Source organism: Ananas comosus, linkage group 22 (assembly GCF_001540865.1).
Source record: "Ananas comosus cultivar F153 linkage group 22, ASM154086v1, whole genome shotgun sequence".
Classification (NCBI taxonomy): Eukaryota; Viridiplantae; Streptophyta; class Magnoliopsida; order Poales; family Bromeliaceae; genus Ananas; species Ananas comosus.
Window position 1 is genome coordinate 545,751 of NC_033642.1, and position 23,754 is coordinate 569,504.

Here is a 23,754-nt window from a genome sequence, read left to right on the forward strand (position 1 = left end):
GCTTACACACAAAACAACAAAGTAGCATATGAGCACCACTTTACAAGCCCTATTTACCAAAAACCAAATGCCTTACTTTAAGGCATGTCACACACAGCTCTGTTGTAGGAGATCCTCCTTAATCTTGATGTTTCTCCACTTATCTTTAAGATCGCCAGGCACACGAGTTTTGTGAAAAACACCACAACCATAATACTCCAAAATTGCCCTCCACGGAATAGTCCCACCGTCGTTTGAAACAAATCTTTGTATCCCCTCCTGCAGTAATAAGATATAACTCCCCGTTGTGATTTTTAATGCTATACATCCTTCACTAAAGAGTATGCCCGCTAACTTTTAGCAAAGGCCTTGTTCGGTATCATAACTTTCTATGTGACTAGTTAGCGACTCGCCGCCACACTCTATCACATAAAATTTGTATTTGAAAAAAAAAAAAAAAAATTAAAGAAAAATGGCCGTGGGTGCCAAATATAAACATGGAATTTGTCTCTGAAAAACAAAAAAATAGCAACAAATACCAAACAAGACCTATCTTTGACCCTGCCGGAGGGGGAGAAAACAAAAGACAGAAAGAAAAAGAAGACAGGCAATTCAAAAGACACGGCATTACAAGCAGCAACACAAGAAGCATAATTTTCAAACATAGACAAAACAATCTACAACTCTAGGCACCATTTGGTCAAATACTAATATAGTGAAAAACAGCTAATCCATGACATAAACATTTAGATCTATTAGCTAAAAACGATGAGGTCAAAAGCAGTGCATAATTTTAGAACTAGATCTATTACGAGGAAAACATATTATGATCGACAAGAATGCATACTTTAAGAGCAGCTTCTTCCTCCATAGTCCAAAGTAGTTTGGTACGCCTTCCAGGGGGCATCAGTGGATTTGAACTGCGAAAATTCATAGCCCACACAATCACAAAAAAGGTAAAAGGAAAAGAAGACTTGATACTTACTAGTTACTATCTATTATATGTTATATATCAAATCCAAAGGTGGCAGGAAGTTATACACAGCTAGTGAAGTATGAGTAATAATAGGAAATGCCTAACAGGAAGAAGCATGCATAAGACAACGGAGAAAAAGGTCATAAGATTATTCTTCAATTATTGGAAACGAACAGTTTCAGTATTAGATTGCTCAGAGAGAAAAGGACCTTGAACTTATCAAAAAGAAATTGAAGTAACTGGCTTAACAGTTTCAAAAACAGAGGGTTACTGCTATCACTTTGGAAGAGCACTAGAATATGGTCACAATTTTGCCACTTCAAGTGCCTTAAAAGTTTAAAGGTTGGAAGGAATAGACTTCAAATTTTTTGTTCTGGTACAATTACTTGCCAGGGAGAAAACGAGGTGTAAGAAATTTTTGAGATTTATACCACATAAAAGGATGGCCACTCTCCCCTTCATGCTTATCTACATATAGGCTCCACATATATAATAGCAAAGCAAAAAAAAAAAAAAAATTTCTTTTTTTTCTTTTTTTTCTTTTGAGAGAGAAATTGTAATCTGGGAGATAAAGATTCCCATCAGGGAAGCGAATCCATGTGGGCCAAAATCTGTTTCCCCCCAACTCATTGAAATGCAGGGATAATGAGAATGTATCCATGATACTTTTCAAAATCATACCCATCTAATAATGCAGTAAAAGAAAACATATGTTTATCAACTTATTACAACAAGAGAATAAGCCCAACATTGTCCCCTATGGTCGTCGATCCCCCGAGACATGCAGGCTGTTAAAAACTAGAAAAAAAAATGCTTCCAACAAGCCAATTATTTAATTAGTTCATGGACAGTTAACTACTTTACTAAATTAGGTATGGTCTTTCCTCTGCAGCTACTGATGCTAGAAGAACCATGTTAGAAGCGATCTACATAATGCATAGACAATAATAATCAACAGAGCTAAAACAAATCCAGCCATATAGATACTTACTACCGTTTGGCTTGATATGCATGTTTTCTTCTTTTTCCCGTAGAAGATTTGAATCTCTTTTGGTCGACAATTTTAGTGCTTGCATCTTGTGCTCTTTTACACCTTTCTGTTTTACCACCCCAGCTGATCAAGTTCCCTATGAGATGACCTACCCTCCTCGCAAGGTAAACTGCTATTGTCAACTGCTGTACGGTGCTCTGTGGGTTGAAAATCCTCCCCTTGTTCATTCGCAGAGGCAGCGTGAGACAACTTACGCTGCTCGCAAGGTAAATTGCTATTGTCAACTGCTGCATGGGACTCTGTGGGTTGAAGGTCCTCCACTTGTTCATTCACAGAAGCAGAATGAGATGCATTTTAGCCTCCTCACAAGGAAAAATATTGCCATTGCCAACTGGTGTATGGTGCTCTGTGGGTTGAAGGTCCTTCGCTTGTTCATTCATAGAGGTAGTGTCAGCACCGTCAACAGTAGTTGTAGCCTTATCCACAATCTGTCCATCATTTTCTTTCTCCACTTTGGTAGAATCATCACATCCCCCAACACTCACCTCCTTCTCCACTTCGGTGTTGCAGGGAGAGATCATCTAACCAATAATTGACATTTTCAACAACTCTGCTTGAAGTGACCAAGCCAAAAGGGGTGTGAAGTTTATGGGAAAATTTTCAAATTCCACCCCTATAGTTTCGTAATTTCTCATTGGTACCATATGATTAAAGTGTATTTATTTAATATCCCGTGGGTTTTTTTTTTATTATCCATTTTACTAGTTTTTTTCGTTAAATCAGTGATAAAATTGAAACTAAAAGATACTAAAATAAATATTCGATAAATCTAGGTGGGGTATTTGAAGTTTTTTGTATATGATTTAATAAAATGTTAGCCGAGGAGCTGACGAAAAATTAAGAAAAAATAAAAACAGAGTACTAAATTAATATACTTAAAACCATTGAGTACTAAAATAAAAAATTGCGAAACCACAAGGGTGGTATCTGAAGTTTGCCTTATATTATATTATTTGAAACCTTAAAAATGTGTTTAATATACTCTTTGGTGCACCAAATCTCCTTATTGATTTTTAAAAATTACTTCACATAATATCTCTAACCCTAAAATTTATTTATAGAATTTAAAGTTTAGAAGAGTATTTTGAAAATAGAGGGGTAATTTTAAAAATTTTGAACAGTAGAGAGTTTTTTTTTTTCTCTTTAAGCTTTATCTGTTTCCTTTTATATAATCTATTTAGTTATTTATTTTTTACCACCAATATATTAATTGAGAATTTAAAAAAGACATCCCCTTATTTTAAGAGTTGTGAGGTCCACATTATTCTTTTAAGAATTAATTGCATATTAGATTTCAACATTTTCACTATTTTTTATTTGGTCCTAATTCCTAAATTTTGTATATTTTTTTATTATCATCAGAGTAGAAAAAATAATGTGGGCCCATAACCTTTTCACTATTTTTTCTTGGGCTTTTTTTGCAAATAGCCCCCTAACAAATTTTATTTGCAAAAATAGTCCCGTCCAAAAATTATTTGCAAAAATGGCCCTGCCCCTGCCACGCCAGCGCAATGTCAGTGCCACGCGGACAGGGAGGGTCCAAATGTTTAAGTTGAACACGGTGAACCATTCACCATGTTCAATACAAGATTTTTGTATTGGACACGGTGAATGGTTCGCCGTGTCCAATACAAATACCTCAAAAATGACTAAGTTGGATGTATTTGTATTAGACACGGTGAACCATTCACCGTATCCAATTATTTGTATTGGACACTGTGAATGGTTCACCGTGTCCAATACAAATATTTTGATTTTAGCTATTTTGTATTGGACACGGTGAATCATTCACCGTGTCCAATACAAAAATTTTGTATTGAACACGGTGAATGGTTCACCGTGTTCAANAGCTATTTTGTATTGGACACGGTGAATCATTCACCGTGTCCAATACAAAAATTTTGTATTGAACACGGTGAATGGTTCACCGTGTTCAACTTAACCATTTGGCCCAGCCCCGCCCGCGTGGCGCTGATGTGGCGCTTGCGTGGCGGGACCAGAGCCATTTTTGCAAATAAATTTTTGACGGGACCAATTTAAAAAAAAAATTGTAAGGGGGCTATTTACAAAAAAAGCTCTTTTTTCTTATATATTGTGTAAAATTCTGGTCTATAGACCGGGTCCACGAGACAGTTTCTCATCACGTAGAGTATTGCACAACACGAGTCCGCATAGAAGACTCGAATGAGGAACATCCACAAAATGCTACAATTGGGAATTTTTTTTTTCATTTTAATCCTTTAGAAATTTATACTTGATAAATAATTTTGTAAAAAATTTATTTATTGAAATAACCTTATTTTATCCAACTGAATAAAAATAATTAAAAATCTGTACATTTACCGTCTTTAATGAAATTTAGGAGACGTCTTTTTCTTTTCTATTAGAGACGATAAATAATTCACCGCTGTTATAAAAAGTAGGCCAATTTGCATAAAAAATTCACTTATTTTGGGCTTTTGTAAAACCGGGCCACCCTTTTCGTTTTTGCAGATTCGGTCCACTTTTTCAGCAAACTGACCAAAATACCCTTTTTACTTTTTCTCTCTCCTCTTCGTTTCTCTCGTTCTTTTTTTTTCTCGCCGGCAGAGCGGAGGCGGAAACAGTCCGTCTCGCCTCTCACCCTCATTCTCTAGCCCTCGCCCTCGCCCTTGCCCTCGTCCACGTACCCCCACCTTCCTCGCCTCCAACCCCGCCAAGGCCGCGCCACGACTTTTTTTTTTTTTTTGCTTTTTTCTTTTCTTTTCTTCTCCGACTCTTCTCCACCGTCTCCGACGACGATGCCTCTCTCCTCCTTCTCGTCCTTCCCCGCCCTTCTCATCTCTCCCTTTCCCTCATTCTCTGCCGCCTCCGACGACGATGCATCTTCGCCGGCGCCGACGTCGACACCGTGGAGGTCACTGCGGCGCTACAGGCTCGGAGCGGGGGTCCTTAGCGGTGTCGTCGCCGGCACCGTGGCTGTTGGCAGAGAAGGTGACAAAAAAAAATTATAGAAAAAACAGAAAAAAAAAAAAAGATAAAAAATTATATAAAAAGAAGGATGAACATCAAATTGTATCGTTAACTGCAAAAAAAATTATAAGTTGCACTATTTAAGATGTAAACTGCAGCTTTAAGATGAAAACTACACTCTTTAAACGAAAATTACACTCTTTGAGAAATATTTACACTGTTTCTCTTCTTATTACACTCTTTCAGATGTAAACTGCATCCATTAAGATGAAAGTTACACTCTTTAAACAAAAGTTGCACTGTTTCTCCTCTTGTTGCACCATTTCTCCTCTTGTTACACTATTTTTTATCTTAAACTGCACCCTTTTAAGAGATATTTATACTGTTTCTCCTCTTGTTGCACTGTTTCTTCTCTTGTTGCACCATTTCTGTGTAAATAAGAGGAGAAATAGTGCAACAACAGGAGAAACAATGCAACAAGAAGAGAAACAGTATAAATATCACTTAAAAGGATGCAGTTTAAGATAAAAAATAGTATAATTTTCGTTCAAAGAGTATAATTTTTATCTTAAAGCAGCAGTTTACATCTTAAATAGTGCAACTTATAATTTTTTTTGTAATTAACGATGTAATTTCATCTTCATCCTTCGTTTTATATAATTTTTTATCTTTATTTTTTTTTATGTTTTTTTTATAATTTTTTTGTCACCTTCTCTGCCAAGAGCTACGGCGCCGGTGACGGCGCCGGTGACGACGCCGCTAAGGACCCCCAGCTCCGAGGCTGTAGCGCCGCAGTGACCTCTACAGTGTCAACGTCGGCGCCGGCGAAGATAAATCGTCGTCGGAGGCGGCAGAAAATGAGGGAGAGGGAGAGATGAGAAGGGCGAGGAAGGGCGAGAGGCGTCATCGTCGGAGACGGTGGAGAAGAGTCGGAGAAGAAAAGAAAAGAAAAAAGCAAAAAAAAAAAAGTCGCGGCGCGGCCTTAACGGGGTCGGAGGCGAGGAAGGTGGGGGGTGCATGGACGAGGGCAAGGGCGAGGGAGAGAGCATGACGGTGAGAGGCGAGACGGGCCGTTTCTGCCTCCGCTCCGCCTCCACTCTACCGACGAGAAAAAAAAAAAGAACGAGAGAAACGAAGAAGAGAGAGAAAGAGGAAAGAGAAAAAATAATAAGGGTATTTTGATCAGTTTGCTGAAAAAGCGGACCGAATCTGCAAAAATGAAAAAGGTGACCCGATTTTATAAAAGCCCAAAATAAGTGGATTTTTTATACAAATTGGCCTAAAAAGTAAATAATTACCTTTTTTTTATTTTCAAATATAATCTTAACAATCATATAAAGTTTTCAACAAATCATATAATATTTACAACTTAAAATATCTTAACAATCTATCTATATAATAATTTTAACTATAAATAAAATTTTAATAATCTTCGTACAATCTTAACAACCCTTAAAATTATTCACCGCGACCGTGAACGATTTACCGTATTTCTCAAGTTAGTTGACCAAACAAAATTTTGAAAGGATTATTCGGTAAATTAGAAATTTTAATAGAATTAGCGTGCAAAAAGTCCGGTACGACTGAAAGGATTATTCGGTAAATTAGAAATTTTAATAGAATTACTGTGCAAAAAGTCCGGTACGATTAGTTAATCAAATTTAATTTTATGAGGTTTGGGTTCTCCGGTTAGCTTCCTAAGCTAGAGTTTTCTAGGGTTTGTCGCCCCAGGGTTTCTCGCCCCGCTCTTCGATCCAAAACACCCAAATCGATCGATTTCCTCGCCCACACCGGCGGTGATCTCGCCCCCGAGGTGGAGAAACCGATCCAAAACACCCAAATCGATCGATTTCCTCGTCCACTCCGGCGGGGATCTCGCCCCCGAGGTATGAACTCTGGATCTCTTCCTCTCCTTTGATTAGTCGCTATATAAGAGTAGTGGAGGTTGTTTCACTCTGATTCTTTCCAATGTATGTAGATCCCCTTTGATTAGTCGCTATATAAGAGTAGTCGAGGTTGTTTCACTTTGATTCTTTCCAATGTACGTAGATCCTTGAATGCTGGTAAACGCTGTTCTTGCTTTATAATCTGATTCAGATTAAGTTTTTTTTTTTTTTTTTTTTTTTTTTTGGGGTCCTTTTTTAGCAGATTCGTTGATGAGTTCTGTGGTCCTGATCCTTGGATAAGTAACTAAATTAGAGAATTCGGGGTAAAAAGAAAGGTATTTGGGTGTCAGTTTTGTTAAGAGTTAGTAATTTAGGCATAATAATGAGGATAATCTTTGGTAATTTACTAGTTTGATAATTTTCGATAGCTTTCACCCGATTTTTATATAATCAAAAAGCTATTAATTATGTCATTGCAAATAATTACTAAACGTTTTACCCGGATTGTTCGAACGGTGATAATAGCAAAAGATTTCATTTTGATGGACTATGGGTGCATACAACATGTAGTTGTTTGGAATTACTAGTATTTATTTATTAAATAAAAGCGTGAACTTTTCAAAATTTTATATTTTTCATCTAAATTAAAAAAATTAGAATTAATTATCCAGATTTATATTTTAATAATTTAATACAACGAGCATTAGCCACATCATCGAGAAATAACAAAATACACATGTTGGCTTTCCGACATCGAAATTCAATTTTATATTTATAGAATTTGAATTTTAGCATTTAATTTTTGCAAATTAAATGTGATAATTGTGGCTAACTTTATCTGTAAAAGTGATTTTTGACACTGAAAAGATTCATCTATGTGGCTAGCATGTATTTTTTTATTGTTTCTTTAACTAATTGGTTACTATTAATTACTTTAAATTGATTGAATGTGAATTTAGATAATCAATTATAAAATTTTGATAGTTTGAATGCTAAATATAAAAATCAGTTCAACAAAGTCGATTACACCGGGCAAAGATTTGATGACATAGATTGGTGTTAATAATGTAAGGAAATTGATTCGAACAACATAGAGTTAATTTGAAAACTAAAAATTTAGGATCTAAGTAAAATTAAATCAGTAAAACATTACGAAATAATGGTGTAATTAATCCAAAATTTTTTAATAAGTACTTAGCAAATGTAGTGTGATGGGGCAAATGAGAGTTCCATGCCTTTTCTAGTTAGGTGCTTCATAACAAATATTGCATGTTAGTTGAAATGTAAGTTTCATGGCTTTTCTAGATTAGTTCTACCAAAAGCAAGAAAAAAAAATCATGTCAAATATTTGATCATTTATACAGTTAGTAAGATAGTCAGAGCTGAAAAAAAAAAAAAAAATTTTTCATCTTTTTAAACTTTGTCTTTTCGAAGTTTTTTTTTATGTAAACAAGGTGAGATATTGGAGAAAATAAAAAATACAGCGTTGATCCCCATCTTAAAACTCTTAAAACTAATGCTTTTAAGCTTTTTTTGGTTTGGTTAACTAAAAAAAATATACTTAGTTCTGATTTAAATTCTAAAAGCAGTTAAAATTGAATCAGTTGAATAAACTCTGTGGCTATAGACACGTATAAATGTTAGTTCTTTTAGTACTTAATATTTAAAATAAATATGTTTTGATTCATAATATCTAAATAAGTTCTAAAATTTATCATCTACACGCTGAATAGTTTTAAAAAATTGATAGCTCAAAAAAGAACAAAGATCATTCATAAAAAAAAAGTAAGTGCCTAAAACTTACAAATTTTAATACACAAACATTTTAGAATCCATAACATATATTCAATAAATTAAATTTAAATTTTCATCTTGAATCAATCTCTGTGATAAAACTTTCAACGATTACCGACCCTTTATTTATTCGAACTCGCTGCCGACTTTATAAGCACGCACGGCTTGTCCCAAACCCAAAGTCTGTTAACCAACTAACGGGTTAACTCATCGCCTACTTGTAAACGAGGGTTTTTCAGCACCTTGCAACGAGGGTGTCCTCAACCTCGAACTCCTCTTCGTCTTCTTACCCATTTCGATCTCGTCCTCTCCATAAAGACGCCGACAAGTAAGTGCTTCTTCGCTCATCTCTCTCGCACACGTCGTGGTTTTTGGTACAAATGGTGGATTTGAGCGGAGGCATGTGATTAGGACTAAGTTTATTGCTATTCCTGGAAAAAGTATGATGATTTTGTGATTTTTGTCGGTTTTTTGGGCGAAGAATTTGATGTTTCTGAAAGGGTTTTTAGGAACTCGAGCAAGTTAAATTTATTAGCTTGATTAGAACACATAAATTGCTTTGATAGAATTCGTAAACGATATGTTCGCTTTGATGTGATTTATATTGCGATGTTTAGGCACGAGAAATTAGTTGTCTTTTCTTATTTTAATTTTAGATTAATTATTTGGCTTGAATTTTGTGTTTTTAGTTACCGCACAGCGATGTTGTTCTGTTTGAGTTCTAAAGTACCCATGTTATTGTTCTATTACAACTTATTAAAATTAAGTGTTTTTTCTTTTTTTCCTGAAGTAATAAAATTAATATAATGAAATTAAATTTATGTTGTGTCAAATGCAATCTAATTGGTGGAGTAAATCCAGTTACATCCTCATTTTATTAATTTTAATGTGTTAAATGTGTGAAAGGTGCAGGATTTCTTGAATAAGGAGCAACAATCGGTAGTGCGAAGATGGTGGCGGCTTCCGCCAATAATGATCAGTCCCACAAGTCCCACCGCATTCATAAAGCGGGTGCTTCTGCGAAGAAGAAGAAAGGCAAGAACAAGAAGGAGAGCGGAAGTGCTTCTGCGAGTGAAAAGAAGCAGAATCCAAAGGTTTGGATATTATCCTTTCTCATCTTCTTCCAATTGTTCATTTGTTTGTCTGTTTGTTACATACTCTTTTCCTTGTTGCAAAACTTGTAGATTCCTTCGAAGGTATTCTGGAGCTCTTTGTCGTGTTATGTAATGTTTATAATGACTTGAAATAGGCCATGCTGGAAAGAGATATAAATATCTAATAAATATATTGATTCTGTGGTTATATTTATTATTAAGTTTTAAAAGTATAATTTGGCATAACCTAACAGAAAAGAGGCAAGAAATGGTGCAAGTTATATTGTCATGGAAATCAACAATCTCTTAAATGGTTTTACGCTACACTCATGAGTTGACATTTTTGACTTGCTTCATGTCAATGATCCTTAGTGCCCTGCAAATATCATTCTAGGTCCATTCGAAGCATGGGATGTAAATGAAGTACAGTTCTAAGATTGCAACATGTAAATTCATTTTGCTATATTGCGTCTAAGAATCTCATCTAAATTTGCCCCGATTCTCTTTTGTGATAGGCATTCGCTTTCAATTCCTCAGTAAAGGCCAAAAAGTTGCAAGCCCGTTCAGCTGAGATTGAACAACGCAGGCTGCATGTGCCGATAAATGACCGGTCAACTGGGGAACCAGCTCCTCTCGTTGTTGTAGTCCATGGTCCTCCGCAGGTATTATGTAAAGTAAATGGTATTATAAATAAATACAAGATTCACAATATAATTAAGGTATGAGTTGAAGGCCAAATTGTAATGTTTCTTTATGCCTTTTTTAGGTGGGAAAATCCTTGCTGATAAAATGTCTCATAAAACACTACACGAAACATAATTTATCTGAAGTTCATGGCCCCATCACTGTTGTGTCAGGTATTTTAGAACTGGTAATATAATGTATATATTTCCTTATAAGGTGAGTTATTGTTGGTTAATGGAATTTTGGTATTTTTAGATAGATTCATGTCGCTTTCTTTGTTTATGCTTCTAGGAAAACAACGGAGAGTGCAATTCCTGGAGTGCCCTAATGATATTAATGGTATGATAGATGCCGCAAAGATAGCTGATCTTGCATTGCTGCTAATTGATGGAAGCTACGGGTTTGAAATGGTGAGAATTGCAAGTAAATACACCATTATATTTTGAGTCTACATATTTACCTCCTAGGGGTGTGTTCAATGGAAAATGGATCTCCCACAGAGTATATCAGTCAGCTTATTTATGCAATGTGGTTGGATCATATTTTATGATCTCAACCTTCTTCGGTTTGGTAATTGGGAAATTGTTGGATGCGTACTTCAGATGTTCTTTTAGTCTGGAAAAAAGTAGCAGCGCCATTAGTCCTGACATAGCCAAGTAATCTAGTCCTTGCATAGCTAGGTAGCTAAAAAACGTTAATAATGCATCTTTTCTTTTCCAGGAAACTTTTGAGTTTCTCAACATTATGCAAGTTCATGGCTTCCCGAAGGTTATAGGAGTGCTTACACATCTTGACAAATTCAAGGATGTTAAGAAACTAAGGAAAACAAAAAAGCGGCTCAAGGAACGGTTTGGGGCTGAAATAAAGCAGGGGGCAAAACTTTTCTATTTATCTGGTCTCATTCATGGAAAGTAAGTAACCCTTTGTCTCTAACTTGTCTTGTTTTTTGATGAAATTCTTTTCTTTTCTGCCGTTATGGATAGTGGTGGCAATCTAGTTCGCTGTTCACGAACCAGCTCGAAATGAGCTCGAGATCGAATTACTTGTTTAGTAAACGAGTCGAACACGAGCTGGGGTTAGCTTGCTTGTGTTTCGGCTCAATAACAACTCGAATACATATATTTTATATTTGTATAATTTTATATTTTATATTCATATATGAATATATAATTATATAAATTGAATATAGATTTTGATTATTTTATTTTTTGTCCAACCTAGATATAAAGCCTAGCTTAATTATAAAAAAGCCCATCTATATGTAAAGTTTCAATCATTAGATCAAAATCTAATGGGTAAAGATCTCATAAATTTATTTCCTATACAAAATCTAATGGGTAAGATCTCATAAATTTATTTCCTATACATATCCTTTCTAATTCTTTTAACTTGTTGTTCGTTGTGTTTGGCTCGTTAGTAAACGAGCAGAACATGAGCTGAATTTTTCGGCTTGATACTTTAACGAGCCAGCAAGTAGTCGACTTGTTTATGAAACAAACCGAACATGAGCTGGTCCCATCTCTTGTATTCAATTCGTTTACGAAACGAGCTGAACAAGAGCCAGCCCCAGCTCGCTTGTGTTCGACTCGTTGACAGCCCTAATTATGGACAAATTGGGCTATGTGCTTTCCTTAGTTTTTATTTTATTTTCTTACCAGAGTTGTTCTTATACATTTTTGCTAATTGGCTTTATGCAGATATCCGAAACGTGAAATTCACAATCTTGCAAGGTTCATCTCAGTTATAAAAACCAGTCCTTTGTCATGGCGATTGTCTCATCCTTATTTACTAGTGGATCGCTTTGAAGATGTCACTCCTCCTGACAGAATGCACACTAATAATAAATGTGACAGAAACATTACATTATACGGTTACCTCCGAGGTTGCAATATGAAGAGGGGTACAAAGGTACATTTTCTATGTCTCTTTATCTTCTTTTTCTGCTGTACTTAGATGATTCTTGAGGATTGCGATGCAGTCCTGTAAGAAGTAGGTCTTAAATTTGGGAAGGTAAGTTTTAGATTGGAGTGCTCTTAAGGCCATGGATATAATGTTTCTGATTCAAAGAGAAGGGCATAGGATAGAGAAATTTGGTGAGAAAAGGCATGCTTGAGATAGGGAAAAGGAGGCTTACAACCAAAATTGCTCAACATTTTATTTCAGCAAAACATCCTAATCTCTAGTTTTCCCTAGCCCAATGCAAATACACCCTTTTTAAGTTTGTGTCCTACCATTTTAAGACGACTTCTTAATTCTGATTCATCATATGGATAGCCTTTTTACTGAACTCAATTTTTTTGTGATTTGACTCTATCTTGGACTTTTGTAACTAACTAAAAGAACATGAATGAAGATCTTTACAAAATTTTTAGAAGCATATAGAAGCACATTAAAAGTCAGAAATAACTAGATTCAACTCGGATTTTCTCATATCTCACCTAGTATAATTTGAAGGTCCAGCAGAACTATGCTCTTTCATTTGGTAAATCTCTCTATTTTTTGATCAACGAGTGTGCATTTGTTGCCTCTGTAATTTTATTTCCACCCGAGTGTTCCATTCCTTCTGCAAATGGAAAAGCACCATTGACAATTCTTAGTTATTTTTCATGACTTTGTTCATCTTATCTTGTAGTACAGACCTGAAACTACATCACTTTCAGATACTCGCATTGACTAGTTTATCCATTTTACTATTTTCTATCTCAAGATCCAAATACTTTTGAAATCTGACAATCAGTATGTGTATTCAATGGTCAAGTATCTGTACTGTAGCAGATGTGACTTAGTAATCAATGTAATCTTATTCTCATGGTGAGAAATTACACTAATCGGAGAAAATCTATTTTCTCCATTGCTTTATATGGGTCCGGCTACTATACTATCGATAGTACCAAATGCTTGGTGCTATTGAGTTTGCTGCTGTTAGGTCTATCTCTGTGACCATTTCCACCCGTTAGATCATACTATTCAACCAACCATCCCCTCGATCCTAGGGGACCACTATCTTCCTAACCGGGGACCACTATCATCGTAACCGCACATCCCTTCATCCAAGGGCCGAAAACTCGATAATACCAAGCACTTGGTACTATTGATCAGGATACTAGCAGTTAAATAGAAAGTTGAGTTTATCATATATGTAGAGCATCTATTATTTCTTTCTTATTGAACGAACTTTTGAAAACTTAAAAAGGTTCTTATAAGTTGTTTATTGTCTTCTGCTCTATATAAGAAAGTATAAAACTGTGTCAATTTACTGTAGGTACATATCACTGGTGTTGGGGATTTTAGTTTGGCTGGGGTGACAAGTCTGGCTGACCCCTGCCCTTTGCCATCTGCTGCTAAAAAGAAGGGTCTGAGAGACAAAGAAAGGCTTTTCTATGCACCGATGTCTGGTCTTGGCGATCTACTTTACGACAAAGATGCTGTCTACATTAACATAAATGATCATCTTGTTCAGTTTTCAAAAGTTGATGACGAAAACAGTGCAGCGGCAAAAAAAGGTAAGATATTTTTCTTAGTTCTAGGGTACTAATAATATCCCTATTCAAACAACTCTTTTGAGCACTTTTGAATGCAAATTTACTCTGTAGTTGGTAGTTAATCGTCTTCACTTTTGATAGTTGATCTATACCTGATGCATTTTGAATTGGATTTCATGTATAAACACTACCTGCAGGTATGTGAAATTGCAAGATTACCTCTGCAGAATTTGTATTTACATCCATTCCTTTTAAACCCTTGCTCATTTGCTTGTGTTTCCCTGCTGGGTGTATTCTTAATTTTCATGTAAATACTATTGAGGGGATGAATGCGGATAAATACAGTTTCCAGGCGCAGTGATACAAATACTTACTCTACAGGCGTATATGCGCAATTTGCATATTTGCAGGGTATATATCAAAGAAGCCCTTTAAAATTTGGTTCGCTTTTTGATGATTTGTACACAAACAAAACGTCGAGTTCCTGATTACCTATTTATTTCGGTCAGTTGTTGGAATTTAGCTGCTTTATCCAATCTTATAGTAAACTTAGAATTTTATCTTTCACCATTCTACTTGAGAAAATCTGAAAATTTAGTGAAAAAGATTGTTTTCTAATATAAAACCTACAAACTGCACAGCAAAAATTGAAAGTCTATTCTAGTTGCTGGGTGACCATCTTGTCATTTTTATTAATTCTTAGCTTTCTTATTGCTGAAATTCCTGCAGGAAAAGATCGCGATGTTGGTGTGGAACTTGTAAAAACACTTCAAAATACAAGATACTCAATTGACGAAAAGTTGGAAAAGAGTTTCATTGATCTTTTTAGTCGGAAACCGCTTGCTTCTACAAGCGATAACAGCAATGCCTACGGAACTCTTGATGGCAAAGAAGTTTCGGATAAAAACGAGGCTTTTGAGAAGGAGCTGAATAGAACAAGTGATTCTAGTGATTCCGATAATGATAGTAATGCTGAGGAGCTGAATGGAACAAGTGAATGTAGTGATTCTCATGAAGATGGCAGTGATGCTGGGGAGGAGGACTCGCATGAAGAAGATGTGCAGTTGGAGGAAGGAGCCGATTTTCAGAATGGAAGGAGGAGGAGAAGAGCTCCAACCCCTGACTCTAAAGAACACAACAATACAGAGGTAATAATTCCATAAGACATTCTTTTTCTCCTTCTACATGAGAGCTATAGCTTATTGCAATCAAAGAAAAACTTTGGCAGGTTATGTATTAGTGCTTTGGGTGAGTTTTTCAAATGATAATAGATTAATTTTTATTTGCCTCTATACTTCATTTCAAAATTAGACAGAGCCATTTTTGGTTACATTTATTTCTCATATTTGCTCAAATAACACAAATAATTACTGAAGTAATAATAAATTCCTAAAAAGTTGGAAATAATGACAAGGGGCGGCCGAAGTACAATTTATGATCAACCCTTGCTTATCTAGAACAAACTTGGAACTCCTTTCTGTGGATTGGGTTGGATCATTTCTCAAAATAACTCTGATACTGGGCTTGATGTAACATGGCTTTTTTGAGTTTAAAGCCGACAAGGCAACCGCCCTCCCCCCAGTTAGAAATCTCAAGTAAAGAGAAATACCTTAAATGATAACTTCACATCCTCTCTGATGTAATCAATGAGGAATGCGCTTTCTCATTTATTCTTAATATAGATATTTTAGATGCTTCCTTCAAACCTAACATATGGTACTGTATTTTTTCTTCCTATAGGACTCTGAGGAAGATGACGGCAGCGATCAATTGTCTGTTGGTTCAGAATCTTCAGATTTATCTTCAGGTGTTAAATCTAACTAAAATGTATTTATTTTGTATATTTTCCTTTTTCCTCTACTCTAAGGTCCAACACCCTTAAGTGTAATAGAGAATCACGCTAAATCCTTGTAGATTATATAGGAACTTATATACCCTTTCTTGTTGGCATTGAAGAGGATGATGCAGGCAATGCTTCAAAGTGGAAAGAATCATTGATTGCGAGAACATTGATGCGGCAGAATGGCAACTTGATGCAACTTGTCTATGGGCAATCTTTGTCTAATTCAGCTGCTGCTTCACAGAAAGAACGTGAGAGTAGCGAGAGTGATGAAAGTGAGGATGGAAATTTCTTCATACCGAAAGGACAGAGGGAGAAGGTACTATTTATTGCCCCTTCGCTTATCTCTCTTTTTTTCTCTATATAGAAAATCTTTGTTGATCATTGTGTCTCTAGGTAGATATGCTTCTTTTTAAGTCTTGTTTCATGGAAATTTTCATTGCAGTGAAACCCAACCAACCTTGCTAGAAGTAATCTACTTTTCTTATTTTCGTCATATTGTATGGGATACCAATATTCTTTTTTTTCTGCAGATGGCTGATGAGAAGTTTGATGACAATGATATTAATGCTGAAGACTGTTCAAAATTCAAAACAAAATTGAGGAAGTGGTCAGATGAGAATCTTATTAGTAGTATTCGTGATCGTTTTGTAACTGGTGATTGGTCAAAAGCTGCTCAAAGAGGCAAGTTAGCAAATGATGGAGAAGACGATGAAAATATTTATGGCGATTTCGAAGATTTGGAGACTGGAGAAACATATGGGGGCGGGCCAGCAGAAAATGCTGATGCAAATGCAAATAATGATGAGGACGATGACCTAGAACGGGAAGAGAGGAGGCTTAAAAAACTTGCTCTGAGAGCTAAATTTGATGCTCAATATCCTTTTTTTTTCCGTTCAAAACTTGCCAATTTGCTGTAATTTCTTCATGCCACTATCATGCCCTCTCAAATCATATCTTCTAAGATAATCTAGTAGCGATGTTTATACCTTTTGAGCTATTTATGATCGAACCCTGCAAAATTATCTGTTTAATATATATCTGCAGAAATTGACTTTTAATATATCCCTTTTGAAAATAATATCTTGCATATATGACCTTTCCCTAAACAGATGATTTTTTGGGGGATTTATTTGTGAAAGTCCTTGTGGTGTATGTAAAAAATGAGATGCAATGCTTTTTAACTTTTGCGAGGGTATGTGTACATAGATGATATTTAGGTTGTTTATATGTAAATGTCCCCTTATGCTATTGGTGTTCCTGTGTACTGTGTTAACCATGAGAGTTTGTATAGTTAGTAACCCAAGCTCACCTGTGGAAGAAATTTGATTTTGACTTCATCTTATGATCTTCCGTAGTGTTCTGTTATTTGTTATTTATGGCAGTATACTCATTTGTTGGCCTTGACTAGACCTACATATGATGGATCTTTGATGTCGGACGAGGATGAGGAGAAAGCAACAGACAATAAGCCTAACCGAGATAAGAACCCTGAGGGTGGATATTTCGACAAAGTATATACATTTTGCAAATAATCATTTTCTGTAATTAAATTATGTCTTGCAATTGAAAACTTGGGATTTCTTTATTTTTTTTTATTTTTTTTGGATTTTGCAGCTGAAGGAGGAAATCGAACTCCGTAAGCAAATGAATATAGCGGAATTAAATGATCTTGATGAGGCTACTCGAATTGAGGTGGAAGGCTTTCAAACAGGGACTTATCTTAGACTAGAGGTTCATAATGTTCCTTTTGAGTTGGTTGAACATTTTGATCCATGCCACCCTATACTGGTGGGAGGCATTGGCCTTGGGGAGGAAGCTCTTGGCTACATGCAGGTTAGTTTTCTTTACTCTCTCTCTCTCTCTCTCTCTCTGTTTACGGTGCGAGTATTCACTCACAATTTCCTTCCTAGTTTCTTTTTTGTTTCTCGAGTCTTCCTTATGCTTCATCCATCTTCATTACACTCTCCTAATATAATATTATTCTTTGTAGGCTAATATAAAGCGCCATAGATGGCATAAGAAAGTGTTGAAGGCTAGAGATCCAATCACTCTCTCGATTGGTTGGAGGCGCTTCCAAACGATTCCGATATATGCCATCGAGGATCGGAATGGACGGCGGCGTATGCTTAAATATACTCCTGAGCATATGCATTGCTTTGCAATTTTTTGGGGCCCTCTTGCTCCTCCTAAAAGTGGGGTACTTGCTGTACAGAATATGTCAAACAATCAGGTATATTTCCTTTTTGTTTCGTTAGTTATATTGATTTTTATTGAATTGGTTGCAACAAATAATTGTGTTTGCTTGATGTTTTAGTAAAATATTTCATGCTTTTGTTTCAGTCCTGCTGTATCTCACTTGTTGCTTACTGTGTGAACAAGTCAAAACAACCTATCTTTATAAAGGGATAATTGCCTATATACCCCTCATACGTTTGAAAATATCTGATTTATCCCTACTTTTTTTTTATTTCTAAAATACCCCTCATATGTTCCACCGTTATTGTAAAATACCCCTGAAGTTATTTCCTGTTAAGTTAACTTGGGTTAAATGTGAGTTAAATATCTACCACAGTTAAAAAAAATTAAAATGTCAATTTTGCCTTTAACTTAAGGGCAAATAAGAAATGTTGGTGACAGTAGAGGGGTATGTTAGAAAAGACCAAAAGTCAAAATACTTTTTGTGCCCCTGACTTTAAGGGCAAATAAGAAAGTCAGTGATGGTGGAAGGATATATTTGAAAGGGCAAAATAGTAATTTTATAGAGATAATAGAGTTAATTAATAGATTTTAACCCTAGGGGTATATTAGAAATAGGTTGGAACGTAGAAAGGGCATTTTCAATATTGGCTTTCTAAGAGTGGTAAATCGAAAAGTCGGGAACTTTTCAGGGGTATATAAGCAATTGCCCCCTTTATAAATATAATGTAGCAAAGGGCCATCCCCCAGTGTGTCAGGCTGCTTAAGTTGTATTTGCATCAGTGCTTCCTTGGTCAAAACCAGCTTTAGTTTATCAAATTCCAAAGTCAAAAGCACCTTTCTTCGTATTCTAGTTGATAGATCTCCCAGAGGATGTGCAAAAGCGCCGAGTCCTTAATACATTCTGCTTACAGAATAAGCTTTCAGTTGTACTCCGTACTGTGCAGAGAACATTTGAGAAACTTATGTGAGATAAAAAAAAAAAAAGGGTGCATGATCAGAGTTAAGTGCAAGCCTTTTCTAGGTTATTTTATTAAATTCCTGCAGGAATTTCAACAGACGTTTTGATGCCAAAATTGAATGAGGGGGATTTCTTGCTGTACTTTTCTGAGAGGAATTTCTCGCTCTCAGTTTCTTCATTTTGCCAGTCTTCAATGAGAGCTCATTTGTGGTTTCTATGCTTAGGAACTGAATGACATGCCTATTATTTTGTAGGAACAAAATTGAATTGAAGAAAATTATTGTGTTTTCAGGCATCATTTCGAATCGCTGCCACTGGCTGGACGCAAGAGTTAAACCATGCTGCTCCAATAATGAAAAAGATCAAACTCATCGGCCATCCATGCAAGATCTTCAAAAAGACCGCATTGATTAAAGACATGTTCACATCAGATCTTGAAGTTGCTAAGTTTGAAGGTGCTGCTGTGGTAACCGCTAGTAAAATCCGAGGGCAGGTTAAGAAGGTAATATATCTCAGCCTATTCGTGTCGACTTTGTTTCCTGCCATTGTTGTAAGTTTTACATACTATGCATGAGTAAAAATTATAACTGAGATTAATATGGCAAAAATACTGGACTGTAAGTTTGCCGTTATGTTTTACAAGCTATTCCAATATATCCCGATCGCTGAGCAATCTTTGATGCCCTGAATTTCATCTTTTCTCCTTTTTTTCACGCATTGAACCTGTTTTATTTAAAGCTTATACTCATCCTTGATGAACAGGCAGCTAAGGCAGATTTAGGGAATAAGCTGAAGAAGAGGGGAGAAGTGTTAAAAGAAGGGATCGCGAGGTGCACATTCGAGGATAGAATTCTGATGAGCGATATTGTTTTCTTGCGCGCATGGACTAAAGTCGACATCCCCCAGTTTTATAATCCTGTGACTACATCTCTCCAGCCTCGCGATCGAGCCTGGAAAGGAATGAGAACAGTTTCTGAGCTACGGCAAGAATACAATATCCCGATTCCGCACAACAAAGATTCGGTTTACAAGGTTTTGGAATATATACCTCCCTCACTCGAAGACATTTTGTGCATGTCTCGCCTGGCTTTCTGAATAGCTTTCTATTCTAGAACGTAGAATCTTCTAGAAGCTGCTCATGTGTTGGCAATAAAATTTGGAGCTTCTGCTTTGGTGGAAAGCTAAACGGAGCTTTGGGATCCTAGAAGCGGAAGTTCTCATATGAAGTTTCTGCTTTCTATTTCATAACACGATGATATATTTTAGTATCCTAATTTCGCTCGCTTGCTTTGCAGCCTATTGAGAGGAAGCCCCGAAAGTTCAACCCACAAGTGATCCCACAGAAACTACAGGCTGCCCTCCCATTTGCGTCGAAGCCGAAGGACACGCCTGGCAGGAAGCGGCCGCTTTTAGAAACCCGGCGGGCGGTCGTTGTGGAACCTCACGAACGGAAGATCATTTCCTTCGTTCAGCATCTTCAATTGATCAAAAACGACAAGGTGATCCTTCTCCGTTGTGAAATTACTCGAAACATGTATTTGAGATTCTAATGTTTCCAAAATCATAATCTATAAAACTTTTTACCCTTATTTTGTCGGAGTTTCAGTAATCTTTTTCGCGAGAGCTAACACTGAAACTTCGCAGATGAGGAAGAAAAAACTCAAGGAAGAGAAGAAGAAGAAAGCATACGAAGCCCAGAAGGCAAAGAACGAGCAGTTATCTAAGAAGCGACGGAGAGAAGAGCGGCGGGAGAGATACCGGGCGGAAGATAAACAGAAGAGGCGAACGCGAAGGAAAATCGAGGCTTAAGAGCCATACTTTTTCAAGTAAATCAAGATTAGTGCCTCCGACGCTCAATCGGGAGTGTGTTTATCAGATGATTTTTTTTTTCTTTTCTCGGCATTAGTTGATTATCATCTTTTTACCTATTTTGATCACAATATTTGATATTGGAAAGTTTTGTAATTGTAGTTCCTTTTTATGGTACTAATTTTTACTAAACTGTAAGATTTGCGCATAATCTTATTGAGTTGAACATGCTTGCTTGAAGATGAAACCTGATTTTAGTTTCGCGCGGAAAGGCGAAAAAAATAGCAATAAATATTCTGCTATTTGAAGAAATCTAGTTTTGCTCGAGAGGATTTAGAAAGTGTTATGAATAGACGAACAGTTGTTAATATTATCATAACCAACAATATTTGATAACAAATTAAGAAAGGGCACAATGCTAAACATTTTCAAAATTATCTTTATCCTTATTGGTGGAAAATGTATTATTATCCTTATTATATTTCGAAAAATTTTCGAGTGTTGTATTATTTACCTTCTTAAAAGGCTAATACTAAAGTACCTTTTTAAGGTTCCAAGTTTTTTCAAACATATACTTAAATTTAAATTCTATTAATGAACTCTTAGGAAATGCCATTATCTTTATGAAACTACCATTTGCTCTTTCAAATATACCTTTTTATTATTACCAATTTTTCTTATTTGTTTTTAAATTAGTGGCAAAAAAAAATATTTTGACTTTTTATGCTTTCAAATAAAGTATTTTTTTAACTATGGTAAAATTTAACTCTAGTTATAATCTGATATGACTTAATAAGCATTAAAAGTGGAGGTATTTTTGAATAACGGAGAAATATTAAAGGGTATATTTGAAATAAAAAAAAAAATTAGGGTAAGTTTTGAGGGGTATTCATACGAGAAAATGATTATCTACTATCTAGTCCTAAAATTGTGTAGGGTTCATCATAGCCCTGAGTAAAGTTATGGAGTTTAACTACTATATATAGTTTTATTCTTCTAAAGAAGTATAATTTTTAAAAGTTCAATACAATAATTCATTCTGGTTAACTACACTTTAAACTTCACAACTACATGTTGTGTATTTAAATGAATCATATATCACCATTTCTATGGTGATTTCTTATGAAAACTTCTTATTATCTATTAAGTATCATGAATTATATATATGCTTTTTATATTTTTCATTGTGTTAACACAACGTCTAGTTATATCTATTTTTAAAGTAAATGTTAAATAATACGAAACAACTGTTATACTCTAAAAATTTAAATTGATAGAGACTCGAGATTTTTTGTAAGGCCCATGCCGTGAATTTGAATTAAATAGGAGAAAATTAATAATGCTAAAAGTCCGACGTGATTCGAACTAAGGACTTCCTGCTCTGATACTATGTTAAGTAATACAAAACAATTATTATTCTCTAAAAATTTAAGCCGGTAAAGAACAGTGTTTATATGTTTTTATATTTAACAGTAGAAACATTGTGTACTTTATCCTATGGCAAGTAGGAATCTGCTTTTAAATAAGAAATCTCCTATCTTTTCCCCTCCACAGTTAAGGGATTTCATCACAACCACTCACTTAATTTGCTTATCAAAATTTTAAGTTGAAAGTATGATTTTCATCACAACCCAAGTTAACTTAAGACAAATAAGAAATGTTGGTGATGATAGAAAGGTATATTTGAAAAGACCAAAAATCAAAATACTTTTTGTGCCTCCTAACTTAAGGGCAAATAAGAAAAGTTGTTGATGGTAGAAGGGTATATTTGAAAGGGTAATATAGTAATTTTATAGAGATAACAGTTATAGCTAAAAATTTAACTCTAGGGATATATTGAAAATATGTTGGAATGTGAAAAAGATATTTTGAATATTAACCTTTTAAGAGAAATAAATCAGAAAGTCGAAAACTTTTTAGAGATATATAAGCAATTGGCGCTAAAACTAACGATGCCTTGCGAATATCATGTGATAGGGTGGGCAGATGTTTCATACTTAACATGCCTCAATTTCCTTGAAGGAAAAGAATGAATGCTTCGTGCCTTTCTAATGTGTTAGTTAGCAAAAGCTTATCAACTATAATTTATTTTATCTCTTCTCAGTTATTCTAATTTTAGAAATTATATTTTGCACAAACAATTTGAGACATTGGAGAAAATCAAAAAAATACTTTTGTATACACCAAACTCAATTCTTGTCAAAATAAAATTCAAATTCACTACTAACAAAATGGTGGTGGAAGTTCTTTTCACATAACAATCATTAATGGAGAGCCCTCATCACTGATATGTACTATCAAAGGAGGAAACAGCTTATGGAAGGTCAGTCGTTCAGACCTTACTCTGTATGGTAGCGGAGTGTCCTAATAACTAGAGATCTCTGTAAGTGTGGGATATCTTTTTCAATCGAGGATGAACATATGGTTAATTTTTGGGACGATATCTGGATTGATCAAGCTTCATTGCGCACTTCTTTTCCGAACATCTTTGATAGAGTTACAATTAAAAGAGTTAACGATTGTTGGAGCAGACACGGGTGGAAGTGGCGCACTATCCTGGGTGGGTTCTCTCCTACCTACCCAACAGATAGTATCCAAGTATAGGATATTAAGGAGTTGATTTCTACTGTATCCCTATGTAAAAGTCGAGACGAAGTAAAATGGCGATGGGCCCACTTAGAGTTATTTTCTGTCAAATCACTTCACTTGTTTCTACAAAATGGTGGTATTATTAACAAGAGTTTCGGTCGACTATGGAAGATCCGGGCCCCTCTCAAAGTTAAAAATCTATTTGTGGTTAGTATTGAAAAATAAGTTGCTGACAATGGATAATCTCAAAAAAAGAGGATGGAGCGGCGAAGAGAAGTATGTCTTCTGTTTAGAGGGGGTGGAGACGGTAGACCAACTATTTAACGTTACTACGATTTTAGTGGAGGGGTTTCTTCCAAACAAACGTTTCTCTTCCTCTAAGAAAATTTGGGAGGCAAACTATAACACAAGAGGAGGAGCTCTTCCTCTAAGAAAATTTGGAAGGCAAACTATAACAC

General features: G+C 35.5%; 2 protein-coding genes across 6 annotated transcripts; one reads left to right on the plus strand and one right to left on the minus strand.

Annotated features, from left to right (window-relative positions):
- On the minus strand, window positions 64-2,481 carry LOC109727229. The gene is made up of 3 exons (XM_020257243.1): window positions 1,947-2,481; window positions 827-899; window positions 64-258 (listed from the first exon to the last, which is right to left on the minus strand). The coding sequence occupies exons 1-3, from the start codon at window positions 2,273-2,275 to the stop codon at window positions 88-90; spliced, it is 573 nt and encodes a 190-aa protein (XP_020112832.1). The 5' UTR covers window positions 2,276-2,481; the 3' UTR covers window positions 64-87.
- Window positions 6,636-20,954, plus strand: LOC109727396 (ribosome biogenesis protein bms1-like). 5 transcript variants are annotated; one of them, XM_020257517.1, is made up of 19 exons: window positions 6,637-6,844; window positions 9,545-9,732; window positions 10,248-10,394; window positions 10,499-10,589; window positions 10,708-10,826; window positions 11,137-11,327; window positions 12,114-12,324; window positions 13,679-13,919; window positions 14,628-15,046; window positions 15,639-15,705; window positions 15,855-16,057; window positions 16,272-16,615; window positions 17,156-17,252; window positions 17,356-17,574; window positions 17,732-17,971; window positions 19,191-19,400; window positions 19,661-19,930; window positions 20,194-20,397; window positions 20,543-20,954. In XM_020257517.1, exons 2-19 carry the CDS (start codon window positions 9,589-9,591, stop codon window positions 20,705-20,707), a joined length of 3,582 nt encoding a protein of 1,193 aa, XP_020113106.1. In that variant the 5' UTR covers window positions 6,637-6,844; window positions 9,545-9,588; the 3' UTR covers window positions 20,708-20,954. The 5 variants fall into 5 exon arrangements, with proteins under 5 accessions (XP_020113109.1, XP_020113106.1, XP_020113105.1 ...); XM_020257516.1 differs by having other exon boundaries at window positions 9,551-9,732; XM_020257518.1 differs by having other exon boundaries at window positions 6,638-6,771.

What these genes read in the sequence shown, in the direction of transcription:
- LOC109727229 (XM_020257243.1), bottom strand. Translation starts at nt 2,275, where the DNA reads ATGAACAAGTGGAGGACCTTCAACCCACAGAGTCCCATGCAGCAGTTG. An exon ending in GCATATCAAGCCAAACGGTA is followed by an intron (nt 900 to 1,946) that starts GTAAGTATCTAT and finishes GAATTTTCGCAG; the next exon opens with TTCAAATCCACTGATGCCCC. An exon ending in AGGAAGAAGCTGCTCTTAAA is followed by an intron (nt 259 to 826) that starts GTATGCATTCTT and finishes TTATTACTGCAG; the next exon opens with GAGGGGATACAAAGATTTGT.
- LOC109727396 (XM_020257517.1), top strand. Translation starts at nt 9,589, where the DNA reads ATGGTGGCGGCTTCCGCCAATAATGATCAGTCCCACAAGTCCCACCGC. An exon ending in ATCTTCAGATTTATCTTCAG is followed by an intron (nt 15,706 to 15,854) that starts GTGTTAAATCTA and finishes TTGGCATTGAAG; the next exon opens with AGGATGATGCAGGCAATGCT. An exon ending in TCCGAGGGCAGGTTAAGAAG is followed by an intron (nt 19,401 to 19,660) that starts GTAATATATCTC and finishes CTTGATGAACAG; the next exon opens with GCAGCTAAGGCAGATTTAGG.